The 22,131-nt window shown below is 37.8% G+C and overlaps 1 protein-coding gene across 9 annotated transcripts in view; it reads right to left on the reverse strand.

Moving 5' to 3' along the window:
* Positions 1-22,131, reverse strand: part of MCTP1 (multiple C2 and transmembrane domain containing 1) — a 214,198-nt gene that overhangs the window by 149,705 nt on the left and 42,362 nt on the right. For 8 of the 9 annotated variants that reach the window (XR_010354192.1, XR_010354193.1, XM_064405543.1 and 5 more), the window contains exons 2-4: positions 6,355-6,469; positions 2,899-3,041; positions 72-151 (exon numbers count right to left, since the gene is read on the reverse strand). Coding sequence is in view for 7 of the 9 variants with exons in the window: in XM_064405543.1 (XP_064261613.1) it covers positions 72-151; positions 2,899-3,041; positions 6,355-6,469 (338 nt within the window). In the remaining 2 variants the exon portion in view is untranslated. Of the gene's footprint in view, positions 1-71; positions 152-2,898; positions 3,042-6,354; positions 6,470-20,213; positions 20,323-22,131 lie in introns of those variants that run through there. The other variant, XM_064405546.1, reaches the window with a different exon arrangement.

The following is a 22,131-nucleotide window of genomic DNA, read 5'->3' on the forward strand; positions in this document are numbered from 1 at the left end:
ACAACTCCACAAACATTTTTATTAGCAGATAAAATATATATATATATTCCATAGGCTTGTTTGTGCCATACCTGTTTAATTCCAGGGACGTGAGATCCAAAAATGCTGAACCAATGAAGTCATCTTGAAGTCCAAAGTCATAATCAAATACCTATGATGCACAGGAGCATTTTTTAGTACTAGAAATGTTTCTCTCTTTAGAGCTTTTCTGACTACAAATCATTCTTCAAACTCTTTTTCCAGAGCTGTAGCTTCATGTCTCTCACTTCTTGAATCAGGACTGCCTGAAAGTAACCTGAAACTTTCTGACCAGAGAATCAAGTCTGAAACTGCTTGTTTATAAATCAGACTGCATCATATAGAGACACTGGTGTATACTACTATTAGACTATGCATGTGAACGACAGTAACTTTAAAAAAAGAAAGAAATATTTTTATAAACATAGGCACTGAAAGAAGGAAAATCAAAACAATAAATCAAGTTAAGAAGAATCACTGATTTCTTATACATTGATTCCTTTATGAATTCTGCAAAGTAAGGATTCATAAGGAAGCAGGAAGGCAGGATATGGTTATGAAAAGTGCTTCTACTTTTATTATAACAGTTGCATCAGTATTTGAAAAAATATAATTGTAGCTTTTGAAGGCTATGCAACTTTCAAGGGTTAGAAACATTACAATCTAGATTAAAACTGAAGGGGTATGAATAGGGAAACAATGGCAATTAATACTTTACCAGAACTCTGCCTTTTAACTTGCTACCTAAACCAGAAAATACCTTGATAAATTTACTGACATCCAGACATTAATCTGGCCAGTACATCAGAAGGTATTACTTGAGATGGGTTATAACTTCCTAAGTCTGAAGAAAGAATAACAAATAATCCAGGGGCAGCTATTGCAGGGAAATAAACAAAAAAGATGGACAGCAACAAATGAAAAATGCAACACAAATTAAAAAATCAAAAAAAGGGAAAAGATCAATTACCAAAATCAACTTTTAAGGTAAATTAACTTTTTTTTGAGTAAACATGAGGTTTTCTGATTACTAGAACATATCTTCAGCTAAGTAAGAGTGAGATGTGTTAATAACTTGTAAGGAGAAAAGAGAAAAATTGAGAATATGACAGGACTAGGTTCAAGGTCTTCAACTCTAATGTAAGTACTTCTACTATTGTACTACAGAAACTATTCCAGAAGGCAAAACAATTAATCTTCAACATAATAATCTTCTTCATACATTAATATGGACAGTAGTAACAGAAATCCTTTGGCCCAAAGGCTACAGCACAGCTGCACAACTCAATGCATTGGATACAAGTATGTGAGCACAAGTCTCTCACATGCATCAATCTACCTGAGTAGATTGCATTTTCTATATCTGTTAGTCATTCCAGTGGGGAAAGAAAACAAATTATGAAATCTCAGTTCATGGTGCAATGTCAAAACTGTTTTCTCCCTTTCTCCCCCTCTATTTACCAATTTATCATGGTAAAAATACCAAGTATTTTTAGCTTAGTAAAATTCAACCATGTCTTAAAATATCTGAATAAGCTGTAAAACCTAAAATACTTCACACACTGTGTTCAGAGTACAGCCATGATAGACATACAACTTGGCACACTTTTCCTAGGGGAATAACATACACACCCTACTGCAGGGCTGATAGTTGGCATAAATAAACTAAAACAGGTGGCTACATTGCAAGCCTTTGCATCTCCCTCTCTCCTTCACCTGTTAATTCCTTATGAGTCACCAAACATAATAAAGGAAGGAAAATGCCATTTGAGGATTCTGTTTAGCTTTTAAGCTTTTCTAGTAATGATGTGAGCAGCATGAAACATAATACTGATTAACACTTAGAAGATGTTCAAGTGGCATTGCACTACTAAAAAAAACAAACCTACAGTTTGACATTTCAGTTAATTTCTGTAATGAATTTCAGATTAAGAATGATACTGATCTAAAAACATCATGTAATTTCAGATCATCTAAGAGGATTATATAGGTAACCCAAGTTTCCATACTTCCCAAAGTATTTTCAATGTATGCATGTATTATTTTGAATCCTAGGACTACAGTTTTTCTAAATACATTTTTGGGAACATAATTTTATCTACTTTGTTTTACACAACTAACAATCACTTTTGCATATAGATCACCATAAACTACCAAGGTCAGAAAAGCACCTTTCTCTTCTGTGGGCACAAAACAACCATCACACTTTTTCTGATTTTCATTCCAATACCAACATCTAAGAAACACTAGTGGCACTGCTGCTTATTAGTCAGGACATTGCTGGCCACTTTTTGATCTCAACTCAAGCAATCTCTTATTTCAGAATAATTGGTGCCTTTAATATGACAAACTCATCCTCGCCTGTGATTTACTATGGAGAGCTACCACGTAAAAATTGCAAGAGCAAAAAAACAGTATGAAACACAGAAGCAAACTCACTATGTTCCATGGAAACAGAAAAATTAGAAAATTCTGGAGAATCAAGTACACATCTCAACAAATTCTCAAAAGTTGACCTCAACATTGAATTGTTTTTAATGGGGCAGATTATGTTTCATATCATCATTACGCAGTGATATTTCCATAAATAAAATGGGTAATGAAATATAGTTTTCTTTCTCGGTTCTTCTGCTAAAATTACACTAAATAAATATAAAACAACTATGACCTGAAATAAACAAAAATGCCTGTATTCGCCCCTTTTTAAAATGTTGACATCATCATTCTACAGACAAAACTTAAATAATTTTCATGCTAAATAGTTTTTAGTCTTCACTATTGCACAATGCATTTTCCAGTATACAGAAAATCACAAAACCTGAATTCTTCCAATAATTCTTCTGTTCTAATTTATCAGACATACATATGCTGGTGTCTTACCTTTATATACAATGGTTCTCTTAGGTTATCTATAAGAATGTAAGCTTTTTCTTCCCACACAGGATTGAGGTTCTTGTGTACTGTTTTACTTCGAAATACTTCTTTTCCTCCAAGTTTGAACTTGACATATGGATCACTTGTTCCTGGTAAAGACAAATATCTATATACTGTTAATTCTATCTTTGTAATAAAAAAAGGAAATGGAAACTAAATTACTTCAAACAGAACTAAATATAATTTCTATAGATAGTCAATCTTAAAACAGCATCAGAAGAAAAGAATATTTTGTTGTCACAATCTGTTACTTCCAGGGTGTCAATACTTAAGTTAATTGACTCCATTAACATCAAATGTGTGTTTGCATCAATTTCTGTTGTTTGCAATCCATTCTCAAAATCAAATACTCAACATGCCTTCTGCAACAATCACCTACTCACCAGAAAGCTTCTTGAACAAATCCTCTTGAAACAACTGATTAACAATTGTGATCAGAAAAACGACCCTGACGGGTATAAGTAAAATGTTAAATATGCTATAAGAATGCCATATGATGAGACATGTATGTGGAAGTATCACAAGGACTGAACCACCTGTGAGAGGAGGAGTCTCAGGGTGGGTGGGCACAGAGACTTGCAGTCATCCAGGAGCGAGACTAACTGACCAAAGACTATCTTAAAATAAACCGTAACTCTAGCTTCAGTAACAACTGCATCTTCATTAACAGCAGCAAAATTTTAAAACAAGGCTTCTTTTTTTCCTTTAACTTTTAGGGCTTTTCAAGAGACCAGCAGATTGTAGAACTCTGCACTTGTATCCACTGGAAAATACATGCGAAAGATTGTACATAGCTTTTCTTAAAAAACGGCAACATGCTCTTCTAAACATAAATTAGAATGGTTATGAGCAGCATTCTTTGCAATATTTCATCCAGCCACAAGATGTCAGTATTCTTTACCTGAAGTTAATGTCTCCTTGTTTAAAAAAACGACAGCAGTAGAAAACTATGGTCTCTTGTGTTACATTCATTCACACCTGTAATTCCTGGGGCAGAGTTTCCGGGTCACTTTGTCTAGCACAAGTAACTTGTTCCTTGGTTATTCAAGCAGTGGTGATGATTTTGAAGTCAAAGATCAGGTATTTAAATTAATTCTGTATGGACACTGTGTTATGGTGTGCCCACCCCGCTGCCCCTTGGAATCACTCTACATCCTCAGGAATTCTCTTAGGTCTTGACTTCATGTAGAGAGTTTGGCAACGAAACATCCCTTGATGTACCAGGAACTTCTGAATGGTTAAAATGGGAGTGGCATTGAGTTGGAAGAAAAGAGAGGGAAAAATCAGACTTTTGCTGACAGTCTTGTAACATCCAAAAGAGGAAAAATGCTTCTAGGTTGTGAGTTGGAAGGGTTGATTGAGAGTGCTGTAAACTAGGTTTGAAGGGAGGAGGGGATAAGACCTCACTCACTAAAGATGAGCCCGAGGGCAGTACACCAGTGTCAGGGTTGAAATTGATAATGCAACTCCAGTAAGGATAACAAACTCCAGTAAGGATAACAAACAGGAGGAACTGGAGGCCATTCTGCAGTAGAAAAGCTGTGAGACAAGTCACCATTACAGAAACATTTATGACCTGTTTGACTGGAGTGCTGCTGTGTATGTTTAGAAGCTCTTCTGAAGGGTCAGGCGAGGAAGAGGAGGTGATAGGGTGGCTCTGTATATTACGGAGTGTTTCAGCTGTATACAGCTCAAGGACAGTTTGAGTGCCCAAGGTTCAGGGGCAGCTAACAAGGCAGATGTCCTGGTGAGAGTCTATTACACACCACTCAACCACGATGAAGAGGTGGATGAAGCATCGTATAGGTGGCTGACTGGCATTTCCCAATTAGCTGTTCTTGCTCTTTTGGCAGATTTTAACTGGCTAGATGTCTGCTGGAAACTCAACACAGCAGAGAGGAGGCAGTCTAGGAGGTTCTTGGAGTATGTGGAATTTCCTGTCACAGCTGGCAAGGGAGCCTACCAGGGCTGAAATTCCACTAGACCTGCTCTTTGTGAATAGAGAAGGGATTGGTGAGAGATGTGGTGGTCAGAATGTCCGTCTTGGACATAGTGATAGAGTTTTTAATTCTTGGTGAAGTAAGGAACAGTGAAGTTAGGAACAAAACATCTGCCTTGGACTTCTGGAGGGTGGACTTCAACCTGTTCAGAAAGTCTGCTGGGAAATAAAGAGGTCCAGGAAGGCTGGACATGATTTAAGAAGAAAATCTTATAGATGCAGAAGTGAAATGTCCCTATGTGCTAAGAGATGAGCTGTTAGGGAAGCCTCACCAACAAGAAACTTTTGCTGGAACTCAGGGGAAAAAAAAGAGGGCTCATGACCTTTAGAAGAAAGGGCAGGCAACTAAGGAAGTGTAAAAGATGTCATTAGGTCATGTAAAGAGAAAACTAGAAAGAAAAAAGCTACAACTCAATGTGTCTGCTGTTGTGAAAGAAAATAAAAACTATTTTTATAAATATATTAACAACAAAAGAAGGGCCAAGTAAAACCTCCATTCTTTTTTGAATGCAGGGGGAAACACTGTCACCAAGGAAGAGAAAAAGGCTGAGGTACTTAATGCCTTCTTTGTCTTAGATGGTAACAGTAATACCAGTAAAACCAGTTATTCTCAGAGAAAGCAGCCCTTGAGCTGGTAGACAGGGATGGGGAGCAGAATAAAGATCCTGTAATGCAAGAATTCGTGACCTGTGAAGCCATTTGGACAGTCATAAGTCTATGGGACCAGATGGGAGTTACCCAGGAGTACCGAGGGATTTGGTGGAAGAGCTCACCAAGCTGCTGTCTGTTATTCATTTATCATCAGGTCCCAGATGACTGGGGATTAGCCAACATGCTGCCCATTCATCAGGAGGGCTGGAAAGTGGATCCAGGGAAGTACAGGCCTATCAGCCTGATCTTAGTACCTTGGCAGGTTATGGAGCAGATTGAGTGTGATCTCTTGAGTGTGATCATACAGCACATACAGGACAATCAAGGGATCAGGCCCAGCCAACACGGTTTAAGAAAGGCAGGTTCTGTTTGACCAATCTGATTTCATTTCATGACCAAGTGACCTGCCTGGTGGATGATGAAAAGGCTATGAATGATGGAAAGGTTGTGTACCTGGTGGATGGTGGAAAGGTTGAGTACCTGGACTTCAGCAAAGCCTTTGTTACTGTCTTCCACAGCATTCCCCTGGAGAATCTGGCAGCCCACGGTTTAGGCAGATGCCCTCCCCTCTGGGTTAAGAACTGTCTGGATGGCTGGGCCCAGAGCATGTGACTGCATGGTGTCACATCCAGCTGGTGGCCAGTCACTAGTTATGTTCCCCAGGGCATTTTAATTTTAACACCCACATATAAATTTACCAAATGAACATGAAACTTCCCAATTATTAAGGCAGTGTTCACCAGCTCACTTACCTCCACGGTCCCGTGCAGCTAGATTCTGTCCTCTTCTTAGAGTAACATCCAACTGGTACATTCCAGGGTCCCCAGAGGGGAAATCTGCATTACTAGTTCCAAATGAATTTGTTCTCTGGGGAGGAAAAAAAAATGCAATAGCTAACGTTACTAAAAATTTCATATAAGGTATATGTATATAACCTTCTGAAGTACTGAACTAAGAAAAGGCCACATCCCATTCCCCCACCTCAGAGCTACTACCCAACATCAAGGAATCTTGTTGTTGTTGGGTAGTAGCTCAGTATGACAGTGTCATCAGTATGACAATTACCAAGATTCCTTTAAAAGCAAAACAAAACAAAACAAAACAAAACAAAACAAAACAAAACAAACAAAACAAAAACCAAAACGAAAAAACCAAACCAAACCAAAACACACAAATTAACAAAAAAACACAAACAAAAAAAACCCCCAAAACAGCAAAAAACCCAAACTAGTTGAAAAATAATTATTTGATACAAAGGAGTTGGAAATTGATAGTCTTTAAGGTCCCTTCCAACCCAAATTACTTGATGATTTTATGAATTACAATTGCAATTACATTCGTATCTAGTCCTGGCCCATTAAAGCAAAATAAGTAAGAAAAACACAAAGTTAGAACTTATAGCATTATTTGGACTAGTCATTACCAGTATCCTCAAATCCTGTGTTGATTCAATAGCTATAATGTATGCATCAAATAACATACATAAATTAAGGTTTTGTGCTCTACTTTGCAAGCTATGTGGGGCTTTTCCACAGAGTTTTGGGAGAGGCTGTGGCAGAAAAATAATCATAAAAACATTACATGCATCTGTAGTTCTGTATGCCAGGGCAAATATTCTGAGATTAGTTATATGTATAGAATGTGTCCTAAGAAAATACAATAAAGGAAGTCAGAATGCAAGAAACTCTCCAGGCCTCTGGAGTGCATGAGCAATAAACACATTTCTGTCCAAAAAACAAAGTACAGTAATTATATTTCTCAGTATACACAAGCTTTTGCAAAAAAAGTTTTTAACATATCTCTCTAAGTAGGAGAGAGCACACACTTGGAACACCACATTTAATTTTAAGGCTAGAAAAATCAAATCAATTATACATTCACAGTACATACAAGAACTTCATCTGTTACACACTTTGAACACTGTATTTAAATATGCTCGTGCTAGGAACTAAAAGCTAAATCTTTTAAGAGTAGTGCTATTAATATTTTATTACATGATTACAGGTCCTCTGCAAGAAAAAAGATTGCATCACGGAAATATCTCAAGATTACAAACTATTAATAAGATTACAAACTTATTTTTCAAGAAAGAAACCACAGCTTCCTTGCCAGTTCTGCTACACATTGCTCTCTCCACCTTTCTCCCATGCCACTATCCTCCCTTGTTTTATCACAAATTAAAAACTGTCTTGTGATCTCTTCTGCAAAAAGCAACTACTGCAATCATACCAGTTTATTAGTTGTTTCTTACAAACACAATAGGTCACCTACAAACAATGAATTGCCAGCACAGGGATTTAGACTCTTAAGTTTTTCAAGGACTGAAGGAAGTAAGTTTCTTACTTTTACCCTCCTTTTCATCCTTCGTATTGACTCAACCTGTTTCTATGGGTCTGCGTAACAGGTTTTTTAATGAAATCATTTAACCATTTAGAGCAATTCCAGTTCCAGAAGAAACTAATAGTAGTTACTGGGTGAACACTTCCTTTTATCAAGAAGCAGACAAACCAGTCAGTGTGCAAGTACCCACCAACATCTCTTATGATTGTACGCATATGCAAAGATGTAACCTCCCCAAAGGAACAGGACACTAGATTGTACTGATGAAATCAGGACTTCTGCTGGAAATCACACACAATGCACTCAAACACTTCATATGGGCCAATATAAATAATCCTTGGCTGATACCAAATGGAATAGGATGTTATTGGATATGTGGGAATAAAGCCCATAAAGTGTTGCCCCTAGGCTGGAAAGCAATTTGTACTTTCGAAGCTTAGTCCCTAACATAACAATAACTGATAAAGAACAGGTGCCCTCAGGACTATGGATAAGGAGCTATTTGGAGTGTACAAAATACACGTTAAATGCTGTAACTGAGTGACCAACTAAATTTTATAGCTTTGTATGGTGGTTTTTAGCCTGGCTAGGAGCAAGTGAATTAGAAAAGACAATAGTGGACTTTTTTCTGCTACCATAAAATATATAGAGAAAATCATACAATAGATGTCACTGCAGAAAAAAGTTAAGAGTTTGTCCCGTGTCACTTTACAAAAACAAATGGCACTAGATCTTCTCTTGACATCACAAGAAGTATGCACTGTCATTAACACCAGTTGCTCTGTATACGTTGATCAAAATGGTAGCATGTCTACAGATGCCCAGGAAATCTGGAAACAAAGACAAATTTGACAATGCACAGGTCGAGATGACACCTCCTGGGGATCTGAAGAATTCTGGATCAAACTTACTTCATGGCTACCCAGATGAACTTTAAAACATGTTTGTAATTGTCACCATGGTAATTGCTCTGTGTGTTTTAATTTGCAGTGATTCAGCTGTTGTAATGTCTTACACTATAAAATGAAATATAGATGTTTATGGACAAGCTCCCTTAAGGAACTTAGTCTCAAAAGAAGGGGAGACTTGATAAAAACAGTGGAACAGAACAGCATATTACTCTTATAAGGACAGTCAAACAGAACAGCACAACGTTGGAGAAATAGATAAAGGATGTAACTTAGGCAAACAGGACCTATGCAAAACGCAAGCAGGATGCCAGCTCAGCTCTGCAAGGCTGGCAAAGCAGAAGTCATGCAAAACAACAATACTGTGCTAACTCAAAAGCTGGGGTTGAGGAAAAGCCACCTAAAAAGAACACCTGACATTGAAGACCACCAAAGAAGACCTGAGAAGGACCATATAAGGACTTTGACAAGAGGTGTGGTATGTAAAATACAGTAATACATATACATTACATAATCAGGGATAGGTGATGAATATGTAATCATTGTTTATGATAAAAGCTCTGTTTACCTGACCTTCAGGGCACTTGATTACAGGAAGGATTCTCTGAGTGACCAGCAAAATGCTAATCACTGAGAGGATGAATGCCTAATTTCTAACACTCAAAACTGTGTTAGAAGAATGTTTCTATCTGGCCAATTTTGGTATGAGGAATGAGACACTTTATGCTGTCCAAACACTGGAATAGGTTGCCGAGGTGTGTCTCTGAAGACCCCTGAAAACTGCTCTGATTTTGTCCTGAGCAATCTTGCTCAGAGCAAGGGGTTTGACTGATCTGTCTCCAGAAGTCCCTGCAAACCTCATCCATCCTGTGATTTTTTTTTATTATTGATTTGAAATGTCATAGTAAATAAAGTATATGCTGACCTTTGCTACCTTTCCTCGATGAACTGTTTTGCCTTCCACTTCTGGTTGCCCTCATATGTGAGAGTTGCAGGTGGCATTCAGAGCTACAATCCCCTCCACCCCTTAAGAGAAGAGTATGTCCAAGATACGAAGATGCACATAAATACTGAATTTTTCAAAATAAGCTTATATATATGCTTTGCATTTATGCTGCAGTGCTTATAAAAGTTGTAACCATTCCCTGAACATTTCAGTCTTTCTCTGTGAAGCAACTCATTACTTTCAAAGGCACATCAAGCCATACTGTGTATGACTCAACAAACATGAAGCTGCTTTCTACATATACTTGTAGAAAGCAAGTTACCCGCACTCTGAAAAATCCCAAATATGATCTTTTTCAAAAATGAATAAAGGATAATAAATTCAAGTCATCATGAAACAAATCAGATCTGACTTTCAGAAGAATTATTGCAGAATTACTCTGTTTCCAAGACAAGGAAAAAGACTGAGCAGTTCTGTGCCATTTTGGTTTTAAGAAGATTTTTGGAACTTGGCTTGTCTGAGTACATTTTTGCAAGTACACATGTACTGCACTCACAGACACATGATGCATGCACAAAGTAAAAGGGGAAATAGAAGCAGGGTCTAAGGGGGTGAAAATAACCCTGAAAATACAAAAATTACACATTTCTTTCCCGCCAAAATCAGACCCTAAATTTCCAAATTTATTGAATTGTTAAGCATTAAAATTATACCCACATTTTATTTTTCCTGTTTTTCCCAAAGACTAAGTCTCAGACAGATGCAGCACTATTCCAATTTCTGGCAGCTAGCATTTCTGTCACCTCTAGAAAAACTTGCACTATCACACAAAAAAATTCTCTCACTTGCCTGAAGAGTGCAGAATTACACAGCAAGTGATGTCAAACAAGGCAGATGAAAGACAATTCAATAAAGAACCAGACAGAGGTGTCACATCCAAATCAAAGATGATCTGTGAACAATTAGGCATCTCCATTTCAAAATATGATAAATACCTGAAGTCAACATAAATGCCATATATATTGTTCACTTGAAAAAAATAATCTCCAGTCATTGTATTTAAACTTAAATCATTCATATTTTCACTACAGAAAACAATCCTAATATATTCCTACCTCAATTTTCCATATTATTAATCCCAGTTATTTATATAAATACATATAAACACATTTTCCATAACTTGCGTTATCCAGAATTAGTATTTTTTATTTAAATTATACGACAAAGTTATCTTTTACATTTTAGGAAGTATATCAGAATGTGATACATTTTGATTTAATGTTAAAGTAAATACAGCAATAGTATCACTATCAGTAAAACAACACTAAACTGCTTCTAAGATGAACTTCCCTAGTGCTTTGTGTCTCACAAAGATATCTGCAAATCTGAGCCTTCTGAGCTGGCAACTACTCAGCAATACTATTCACCTCCAGCTGGTAGCAACAGCTCTGCACAAATATCATTTGACTGCTGCTGGAAACTGCAGCTACTCAGAATGAAAGTAACATAAATCTTGCTTCAATTTAGCTTGAAACTTGAATATGGAAAGTAAAATGTGTTCCCTTAAAACCTCTACGTATCTTTTACATTTTGCAGTCATTTCAGCTTTACACATTCAGAAATCCAACAGCAGACTACAGCGAAATGGGTAAAATTCCTTTCAGTAGTTCATATTTTAAACATTTAAATAACTGATTCAATAAGCATCACTAATAACTGCAATGAAACACCAAGACTTCCCTCAACAGCATCTTGCTGGAAAAGAGAAGGATTTGGTAGAACTCTAGCCTTGGTCAGTCTTACACCTTTTTTGTAATTTTATCTGTGTTTATAAATTCAAAATTGTGGAGTTAAATATCCTTCTGGCATTCACTTCAAAGCTAAAAAAGGTAATAATTTTTTTTTTAATCACTCCTAAGGAAAAAAAGAATATATATCAAAATCACTATTTTCAGGAAGAAATAATGATTTTGGAAGGATCTGTGTCGCTTTTGTGGCTTTACATACCAGACATCACCCATACCCATCTCATTTAATCCCTCTAGGCCTCATTTTTCACCACTGGAAGCAGCTTAGTAATTCTCCCTTAGTTTGCAGATGAAAGGCAGAGCACTCAAATTATTGCTGTGAGAGGGTTCACAAAAGGACTAGCACATTTGCTATCCCCCTGACTGCAGCTCTGGAAAACAATTAACACATTTTTAAGTATCACATAACATTGCTGTCCTCCTTTAAAGGCATTTTCAAAGAGCCTCACCATTTTCCATAGAGAAAAAGCAAAGGTGTTTGGAGAACAAAGATATCCCCCTTTTGACTGATGCCTCATTAACTCCCCATCATCCAGTCAGCTCCAGCCACAATTCTCCTGGGCCCTCATACTGAGAACTTCTCCCAAAGCCACTCATTACTGCTCTTCCATGATAGCAAAGGGGCAAAGCAAATGAGTATGGACTGAGAAGCACCATCCAGAGTGATGCTGATGGATGCTTGGATAAAAATGTATTATACCAAGAATTCCACACTGCAACGTACACACAACGTTGATACTATCCACAACAGTGAGTCTTTTGATTTCCTTTTCTTTAATTTTCATAATGTGCCTGTCTCCTTAGTTTCTAAAGACAAATGATGATGCATAACAATGCTAAAAAAAGTTTTGTAAATTTGGTTATTTTGAAACCCTCCTACTACGGATAAGGGATCAGTTATTTGGAAGGTAAACCACATGTCACAGCACTTTGGTATGAGAAATTAAACAGCACATAATGAAAGTGTGACACTGAGAAAGTGTGCTTAAAATGTGCATTTTCTGCTAAAGTTCACAAAATAAAAACCCTTTCTACAGAATGCATGTGCACATTTCAGGCAGATTACTTCACTTTTGAAACAATCATCTGAAGAAGTTCATAACTTATGTTATAAATGAATACTCCAATTTAATAATTAAAGAAATTTATTAAATTATCAAAGTATAAATTTGGAATAAGCCACAAGCAAGTCGACTCTGAGCCAGGCAGTCAGGGTTGGGGAGACTCAGGATTTGGCCTCTATTGCACCAAAGTCCCCGTGGGTCTCCAAAGATTATTTCTATATATAGTTTTGCAGGCTCTGGAAGGGGCTCTTCTTTAGCATATTATTGTATTTGCCAGAACCAGTGGATAATTGCTGGAATCCTGTCAGGTGAAAACCTTCCAGGATAAACTGATGATGCCTATCAATATGCCTCCTGCTGGAGTCTTGTCAGATGAAAAATTTTTTGGAATATATATCTCTGGAGACAGTGTCTTCCTGGTGTTTAAATTTTTATCACTTAGTCTGTTGTCACTGATGACGCCTATCAAAATGCCTCCTGCTGAACTCTTGTCAGTTGAGAGAAATCCCTTGGAATATACATTTCTGGAGACAGTCGCCTTCCTGGGGTTTGAATCTTTACTACTTAGTTGACTACTACTTGTTGCCGCCACTGGTTTTAGAACACAAAATGCTGTGGGTTTTTAAAATTTCATTTAGTACGAATTATTTTATAACATATATTACAATCCTTCCCCTTTTATATTAATTTATTAATTCATGCTTGTTGTGAAAAGTTTCACCTAGTTCGTTCATTACACATTTTCAAATTAATTTTTAACACTTATACCAAGAAATAACAATCTGTGGTTAAATACACCTCAATCTATTCATTTGAGTAACATGCAAGTTCACCTAAAAGACTGGAACAATTTATTTCACTTGTTCCACTTACACACCTGTAGTATTATTTTTCTTCAGAAAGCTATCCTCATGAGTAGCATCCAGTTTCCCAGAGTTTGATGCACCATTCAAATGAAAAATACCAGCTACAAGAGCTCTGTAATGGTACTTCCTGATTTAACACTCTAAATTAATACGGAATTAATGAGATAGGTCTTGTTAGAATTGGTATGATAAGGGGAAAATAAGATTTTGTTGATGAAAAGAAAGCAATTTTAACACTGCAATGTTTTATTAGGAGGATACAAGCATACTACATTAAATATTGAAAACATATGTGCTGTATTACTTTTAACTCAAGAACTCTGTTTAATGGGATAGCTTTTTTTTTTTAATTTCACAGAATGCAGAGACTATCACTGCTGGTGAGCTACTCTTCTCATCACAGGCAAATTTAGCAGCACCAGGACTGCTCTGTTTGCAGCACAGCAATTTTTCAGGCTACAGGTAGAAAATGCCATCAGACCAATCCTCCTTCCTTCCTTCATTTCATTGCCAAGAGACAGATTGGTAAGAAAAACCATTGTTGACAACTGTTAACTAGAAATAATGACACAAAAACTATGACGCACCTTTGAAATAATTGAGGTGAGTTAACTTACTAAAGCAAATTTCCCTATGCCTTGATCAATGCCTCTGGTTCTTCTCTGCCTAATGACAGCATACTAAATTCTCTTATAAATAGTTTTAATGCAAAACCTGACCTTGGTTGTTCAATAAAGGGCTGGTTTGATACTGGCCTGTTTACCATGTGGTTTAGACTGTATTGTGTTTAAGACTCCACCAATAATTTTAAGACAGTGTTTTAAACTTTTGAGGAGAACTATTTATATAGTATATAGTATTTAATAAATTAGTATATTTTGTCAACTTGAAATGTCAACTTACGTGTAATTTTTTTGTTTGTTTTTTTAATTTAGCAAAAATAGCCTTTACGGCAACTCAGTAGTGGAGGAACAATTTCAAAACTTAATAAACTGAAATCACCCTGTCCTATTTTTAATACTATACATTTTTTCCTGTGACCAGTATAGATGTACTAAAGTCTGAAGAGTCATCCTGGAATCACATCTGACATTTGCTACACTATGAGAAAGTGAAGCTAACAGCAATTGTATGCCTCCATTGCTTGCAGAAAGGGAACAAATAAATAGAACCTATAGAAAGAGCTGTCTCCACAGCAAATTTCTGTGTTCATTCAGATGGAAATGTAGTTCCTATCGTTTTCACCAGACATAATCTTTTCACAGCTTCATGTAACTTAATGTGTAAACATTTTACAAAGGAGACAAGGGGGTAACATAACAGCATATTCCTCCTGAAGACAAAATTCACTTTTTGCTCAAACTCAAAAATATGAATCTTACAACAAGATTCATGTTGTGAGCAGTTGCACTCTAAAAAGAGTCACCACATCCCAGGCTACTCAAAATGAAAGCATCTTTTCCAAAATGAAAAAAAAGAGCATGAAAAGAGCATCTGTTCCTTTAAAACACTGCTGAATTATGCAAATACAAAATGCATTTTGATACATTTAAAAGTTTAGTCTAAACAGGGCAGTGATAAAAGTTAATGGAGTGCTACTTATTTATTATCTTTTTAAAATTACATTTACTTACTCTCAATTAGGAATTTAGTTTCATTGCTCATGCATAGTGGAAGATGATACAGTATTTATTCTCAGCTCCTGGAATTATTTCTCCAGCCCCTCCTGGATTACATACATTTAAACCCATTCTAGAGCTTCATTACAAAATCAGTTCCATTCATACCTGTGAGACAACCAAATAGAGCTTTCACTGATTTTGGTTGCACTGCAACCTTGCTGTATAAACCAGGCAATCTGCTCAGTATGCCTACAGCCAATGCAATACCATGCAAAAACCCCTAGCTAGCCATGAACAAAATCAGAAGCTCAGAACTCGGCACAGATTAACAATTCATACTGACACACACAGAAAAGCCCCTCAGGCCTAAAAATGTGAATTTTTTTTTACATTGCCCTTTGTTGATCTCTAGAACTCTACAGTGACATGTAAATGGGAAGAGCCAATTCAGGACAATACTTGCATTTTTTCACATTCTCCATGAAGACATTCTTGGGACTCTCAGTCATCATGAAAACTCTTTTCACATCTTTACACAAATGGGATAAGGAAACCTCATCATGTGAAAGATCTGGCAACATTTTTGGCACAATTCACATGCCATTTCCTTGGGGATTTTTGTTCCTACCCTCTGGCTTGGAATACTTACAACACGCTGTTTTTCTTGTCATTTCCTTTGGGCAGATCTCTTCTGTGTATTTCTTCTCCCTACTCTAATATGTCTCACGTCATAAAAATTCTTGGCAGAAGAAGTCTATTTTGATAGTAACATGACAGACATGCTACTGCAGCTCTTTAGATTTACTTCAGCCATTGTATGGAAATTACAGCTTTCTTCCTGTAATTGAAGAGCTAACTTTTTGCAAGTGGATTTGACAGTCAGACCTCTAGCTTTTTCCTCTGACAGCACAAGTCACAGGATTTTGCCCTGAAGGCCTGAAACAGTCAGTCTGCCCTTTAGTAGCACAAGTGGAAACCACAGCTAACATTCAACAACACAAACTCAGATTAAGTACTTACTCTTTCCATAATAAGAAGCACATATTTTATTTGAAATCTCTGTCTCTGTTCCTATCACCTACAACATAAATCTCTTAACTCAGCTGAGTAAAATAACTAGAGATAACACAGTAAAGAGCTGTTGAAATGTTTATGGAAATCATACTCCTGGTAAAGAATGCACCCTAATACAAACAGTATATAGAATTTATTGATTTTATTATATGGTCCCAAATGAGATTTTATCTTACAAGAAATTATAGTTCTATAAACACAGTCTTGAACACCACCGATTCTCATTTTTAAAACTCACAATTTTGAAATGTATCAATACTTTTAACCCTGCTGTAACTCCCAGCACCCAATGCATGAAGATGGGGTTCAAGTCAGTGCAGAAAATTTGAGGATGAAAATTTGTATAAAACATATGTACACTTCTATGATTTCTTTTTTCTGTCAAAGTCTTTATTAACTAAGGACCCAATAAAGCTATCACAGAAGAGAATTTTGTACAAGGCCTTAAATTTTATCTGATTTGAAAAACATTCAAGATTTTGAAATAAGTATGTATGTGAGAGACTATCCCCTCACAGTTACATACTTAGGTAATAAGGGAGCTACTGTTAAGGAACACATCTGGTGTAGGTAGCTCAGTTTGTAAGCTGCAGACAGAGATGCAGGCAGAGCTCCGGATGGGAGTCCAGAGAGACAAGAAGCCATGAACTCCCAACCTTCTGCATAACAAAGGGCCCAAACACTGGTGGTCAGCTGAATGGACACAGAGACACAGCAGGAGCCAAAAACTCACAGGCACCTGGACTGTGAATTCGAAAAAGCCTAGAGATTCTTTTGATCACACTCCTCCAAGAGGCGACAACTCGAGCTTTACTTCTGTAAAGCCATTTACTGTCAATAAATGGCTTTACAGAACTAGAGATACGAACATCTCCTATGGGAAACCTGGGGTCAAACCAACAAGGAAACCTGCTGTGACTGCATGTGTGTGCAGTGTATGGGGGGCACCAAGCTCTGGTCGGCTCACTGAGCAGCCGGTTGTGAAGGGGCCTCAGCCCCAGCAGCTGAAACCTCCAGCACTGGGAGTGTGACTGCCGGAGAGTCTTGTGAATAGCCAGAGTGAGAAGCCTTCTTAATGTCTGTCATCTTTCTAAGTAGAAGTGAACTTTAACAAAAAGCTCTGTGAAGAACAGAACTATCTTGGTTTACATTTGCATTGCAGAAGCAATGTACTCACTGAAGACACGAATTTGATTCCTGAGAACTGTTCACAACTCTTTATTTTAACCACCAAAAATGCATCTTTTACTACATTCACAGGCACAACATGCAGTTTCTGTGTTTGTGCGTGTCTCTTATCCACTATTTAAAAATATTATTAACAAATATTATGTCTGAGGGTACATTTTAGATGGCAGCTAAAAGTGCTATGGCAGATATTTGCCTGTAACAGAATCCTAAATTAAGAGAGAAGAAGGTCCAGAGAGTGACAAAACAGGCAACACTTCTACAAAAAATGCCACACTGAAAAAAAAGAGAAGTCTATGCTTAACTAAAATAGCAGAATTAATACTAAAGCAACTAAAAGTAGAGGAGTTTGTGTAGGTTTATGGAATTGTGTACATCCTCTTGTAGAACACATCATGTTCACCACAGACACTGTTTATAAACTTTAATCAGTTCTGGAAACACAGTTGTTTCAGCAAACAGCTCAGACAGCAGGAATATCTCATTCACCTAAGGTGCACCTTCAAGTCCCTTGACTTTATAAACAGGGTTAAACTTTGACCCTTATTCTAAAGCTGTCTTCTTCAATACATTAAGGACATGACCACCATGAAAACCTTCATGCTCTCATTAGTCAACTAATTTTGTAAAAAAGATTTGGAATATATCAAAGGGCCAGCACAGTTTGTTTTGTGGTCACACCGCAAGCTTAAATTTGCACTTGCAAACAGAAGATGTTACTTAAGAAATAGATTAAACACAGAAACAAGCAGAATTCTTGCTACAATTAGCAGTTATTATGACAAAATAAAGACTTAAGTTACTTACAACACTTAGGAATTTCCATTGGCAAGAAAGCTGAATTTAGACCCTGCACACTAAAGTGCATGGTAGCCTGATGAGGGGTACCTCCAAATCCTCCAGATCTGCCATCTACCCTGGAGGGTACCTTCTCTCAGTTCCTACCATTGCTGTTCTTCTGAAATAAAGATAAAAGCACAGATCTTCTCACTTGCTCTGAAGACTGCGTCCTGCCTCTGCAACCCAAACCCACCTACATTCCTACCCAACGTACCTGACAATGTCAGAACTCACTGAGCCTTTGGCTTTCACAGTCATTTGAAAAGTGCAACATATGGCTGGGATGACAGGAACTGCCTTGCATGACACCACCACCAACAAAGATAAACACCTTGGCTCATCCACAGGGTCTGCACAAGGGACTCCAGTCCCACAGCTCTACTCCACAGATCCTGCCCCGAGGACCACCAGTGCCAGCTCCTTCTGCAGCAGCTGTGCAGGGGAGGGAAAGTAGTTGCCCATGGTCCTGCCCCTTCTCTATGTTTTTAGCTGTCTTCTCCAGCTTACTTTAAATTTCTGTTCTGGGAGAGGAGATTGGAAGTCAGGGCTACCTTCTGAAAGGCATACCACCCTGACATTGAGTAACAGCATCATGCTGTCTAGCTGGCACTATTTCCCCCGCCCCATCCTTAAGCCTGTTTTGTATAAAATGAGATACTGATTTGATTTAAACTGGCACAAGAAATGAAGAGGGAGAATGATATTATAGGGAAGATACAGATAGACAGACAAATAGATATATATAGTTCTTCTATATATAAAGACTGAGACACTCTCACTATACTCAGAGGGATAGAGCAACCATAGCTTCTCTGGGCAGCCTGTTCCAGTGCCTTACCACCCTCGCAGTCAAGAACTTGTTCCTAGTATCTAATCTAAATGTACTCTTTGTGACTTTAAACTCGTTGTTCTATCACTTTGCGCCCTTCCTAAAAGCTCTCTAACAGTGTTTTGCAGTACGTAAATGCACCTGTCTTCGTGCAATAGACCTTCATAGAACAATGCAGCGGGACTGTCGTGGTTTGACCAGGAAGTGAGTTTCTGGGAAAGTTACGGTCAAACTAATCAGTGGCCAGATTTGAAAATTAGCACCTGGTGTAGCCACTGGAAACCTGGATAGGCCTCTGAGAACAGACAGGGATTAAAAGCAGAAGACTCCCAGAGAGAGTCTCTCTTTTGAGTCCGGTTGGTGAGTAGAGTCTGACCTCCTCCCCTGCCCAGCTGCGTCTGGGTGGGGGAGGGGGAGGCCATGCGGCCTGAGGGAAGGGAGGCCGGAGCCCTGCAAGGTGCAGGGGTGGAGGAGACCTGGGATGTTTGGGCAGCACCCCCGGGAGAGAGTGATAGAGACTGTGCTGGCACCACGGCCAGGAGAAGACTGGGGGGGGCGGACAAGGTGCCCAGCTGATGGCAGACTGCAGCTGAGGTTTTAACCCCTTTAGTGCTGAGACAATAGAAACTATAAAAAACACTGATCCTCCCTAGCTGAGAATTGGAAAGGGATGCAGGATGGGCAAGAAGAAAAAAGCTTAAGTAGGTAAAGAAATGTCAGCAGATGAAAAGTGCCCTGGATGGAGGAGATGATGGAGTAGCCTTCTGAACTGGACTTTTCTCTTACATGGCCACAGGATGGAACCAATGTCTTCCTGTAATGTAGAGACTGCACCTTGGGGGAGGCGGTTGGCCAGAAGCCAAGAGTGACAAAGCCGTTATGAAAAATAAAAGGAACAAAAACTGATGGGGAGCATGTATTAGAGCTCTCTGCCTTCAGCGGAGAAGGATCTCTGTTCATGAGGCCTCTCAGCCCCAGGGGGTGAAATATTCGGGGGACAGGTGTCCCAAATGGTGAGAGGCGGCCACTTCTTGGAACTGAGCAAGGCATTCTTAAAAGGACCTAAGGAGCAGTTTGGATCCATGGACAGTGGTGAGACCACTAGACACAGAAAGAAGATAGTTACCACAGCAGATTCTCTCCAGGTGGCTGCCACGTGTGACATAGAAGCACAGGAGGTTCCACTGTGTTTCCTGGGGAGTCCCATGGTGCAAGAGGGAAACTCCTCTCTCCTGCTGAACTGGAGAGAAGTTGTGTGAAAGATAATATTAGACTGAAAATCAAATGTTAGAAAGGATTGAGTGTTAGAGGGGTGGGGGAGGAAGAGTGTTTTGGAGATGTTCCATTGTAGATTGTTGTGTGTGGTTTTTTTCTTTTTTTCCCTTTTGTCTCTAAGTTGTAAATTAATGAAGTGTGATTTTTTCCCCCCTCCATTTCCAAGTTAAAGCCTGCTTTATTCTGTTTCCGGGTCACATCTCACAATAACCATTTTAGAAATATACCTTTCATGAGAGCACTAGCATTGTGCCAGAATCAAACCATAACAGGGACCAAGAATGTGAATTCAAGATTGTGACTACATCAGTTACATCTTAAATGCATTTAGCTTTCTCACAGAAATCATTTTTCCCCGCATGAAAACTGACGCTGCTAAGAAATGTGAGAGAATAGCAGGGCAGGGTTTTTTCCTCAAAGAATGCAGAACTAGAAACCATCAGGTGCCAGAAACACTTCAAAGAATTGTGACTTCTTTAGCCAAATTCACTAATGCATGCTGTGGACATATTTTGTTGTAAAAAAGAATTAAATAAAAATTGGAATGTGCTTCTTAAATTATGATTTTATTTATTCTTTTGGTAAATAAATCTTATACAAACATATACTGGAACTACCAGTATTTCATATAAACTATACCTACTCACAGTAACAGTCAGTTACTAATGCTCTACTAATGTTAATTTGACCAAACCCATAGCAGTACCATTTCTCCACTCCTAAAGTCATAAAAGGGGCACATTTGGTTTCCTAGATTTTTTTAATTACATAAAAATTAAAATTATTTTCCCCTTCCTCTTTCTATTCACACAAAAAGTCATTTCTTTGGAGAGTTATTCCCAATGCATGATGAAAAAACACAAGAGAAGTTTTTGAGTGAAACTTAAATTCTTGTTTTACCTAAAGCTTTTACTGTCCAGCCACGCAAAAATCACCTGTCTTAGTATGATCAACAGCTGTTGAAATACACAAGGAAAAGCACACAGTAACAGTACTGGCAGTCAAAACCTACATATGCACCTTGCAGTTAATATAAGCAGCATCTTATAAAACAGAAGCAACAGTTGTCTAAATGCTTTCCAAAGAATACACAATTCTAGACATCTAGATACAGTCATTAGTGAGACTAAAAAGAAAAATCAAGGAGGAGATATTTTGTCTATATTCCAAATAACATGGGAATTTTCTTAGATGGGAAAGCTGAGTTTATTTCAAAGTTGTGGTGATGGGAAGAAAAGAGATGAAAATGTTGGACAGATGACAACAACAATAAGCAACCTTGATGACTTATTCCAGCTTTTTCATTAGGGTAAAATGAAGTGGACAGTTTGGGATAGGTCTACATTTGCTTCTGTTATGCTTTCAACATCCTTTCACCAATTGCTGCTCCAGCTCAAGCCTCTCAGGCTGTCACTCACAAGACCTACATTTTATAGCATAAAACTGGGCTAAAGAAGAAAAAAGGTAACTCAGTTTGGCAAAAAAGTTCCTATGTTTTTTTTTTTTTGTATTTGCAAAATGCCTATGCATACTTGATATATATTACAAAATTAAGTATAAATGTAGAATGGAATACCATTCTACAAAAGTTTCTACTACTTTTTGCCTTCATTTGTTTACTCTGAACATTTTCTGGACATCCAGAAATTAGTGCTTTTTCATAGTAGCAAACCAAAATTTTGCACTATGTGCTAAAAGTTTTTAATACACATTGCAGTAATTTGTTCATTGCTTTCTGTACTTTTCATTAAAGTTATAAGACTTTTATA

This window comes from Passer domesticus, chromosome Z (genome assembly GCF_036417665.1).
Source record: "Passer domesticus isolate bPasDom1 chromosome Z, bPasDom1.hap1, whole genome shotgun sequence".
NCBI lineage: Eukaryota > Metazoa > Chordata > Aves > Passeriformes > Passeridae > Passer > Passer domesticus.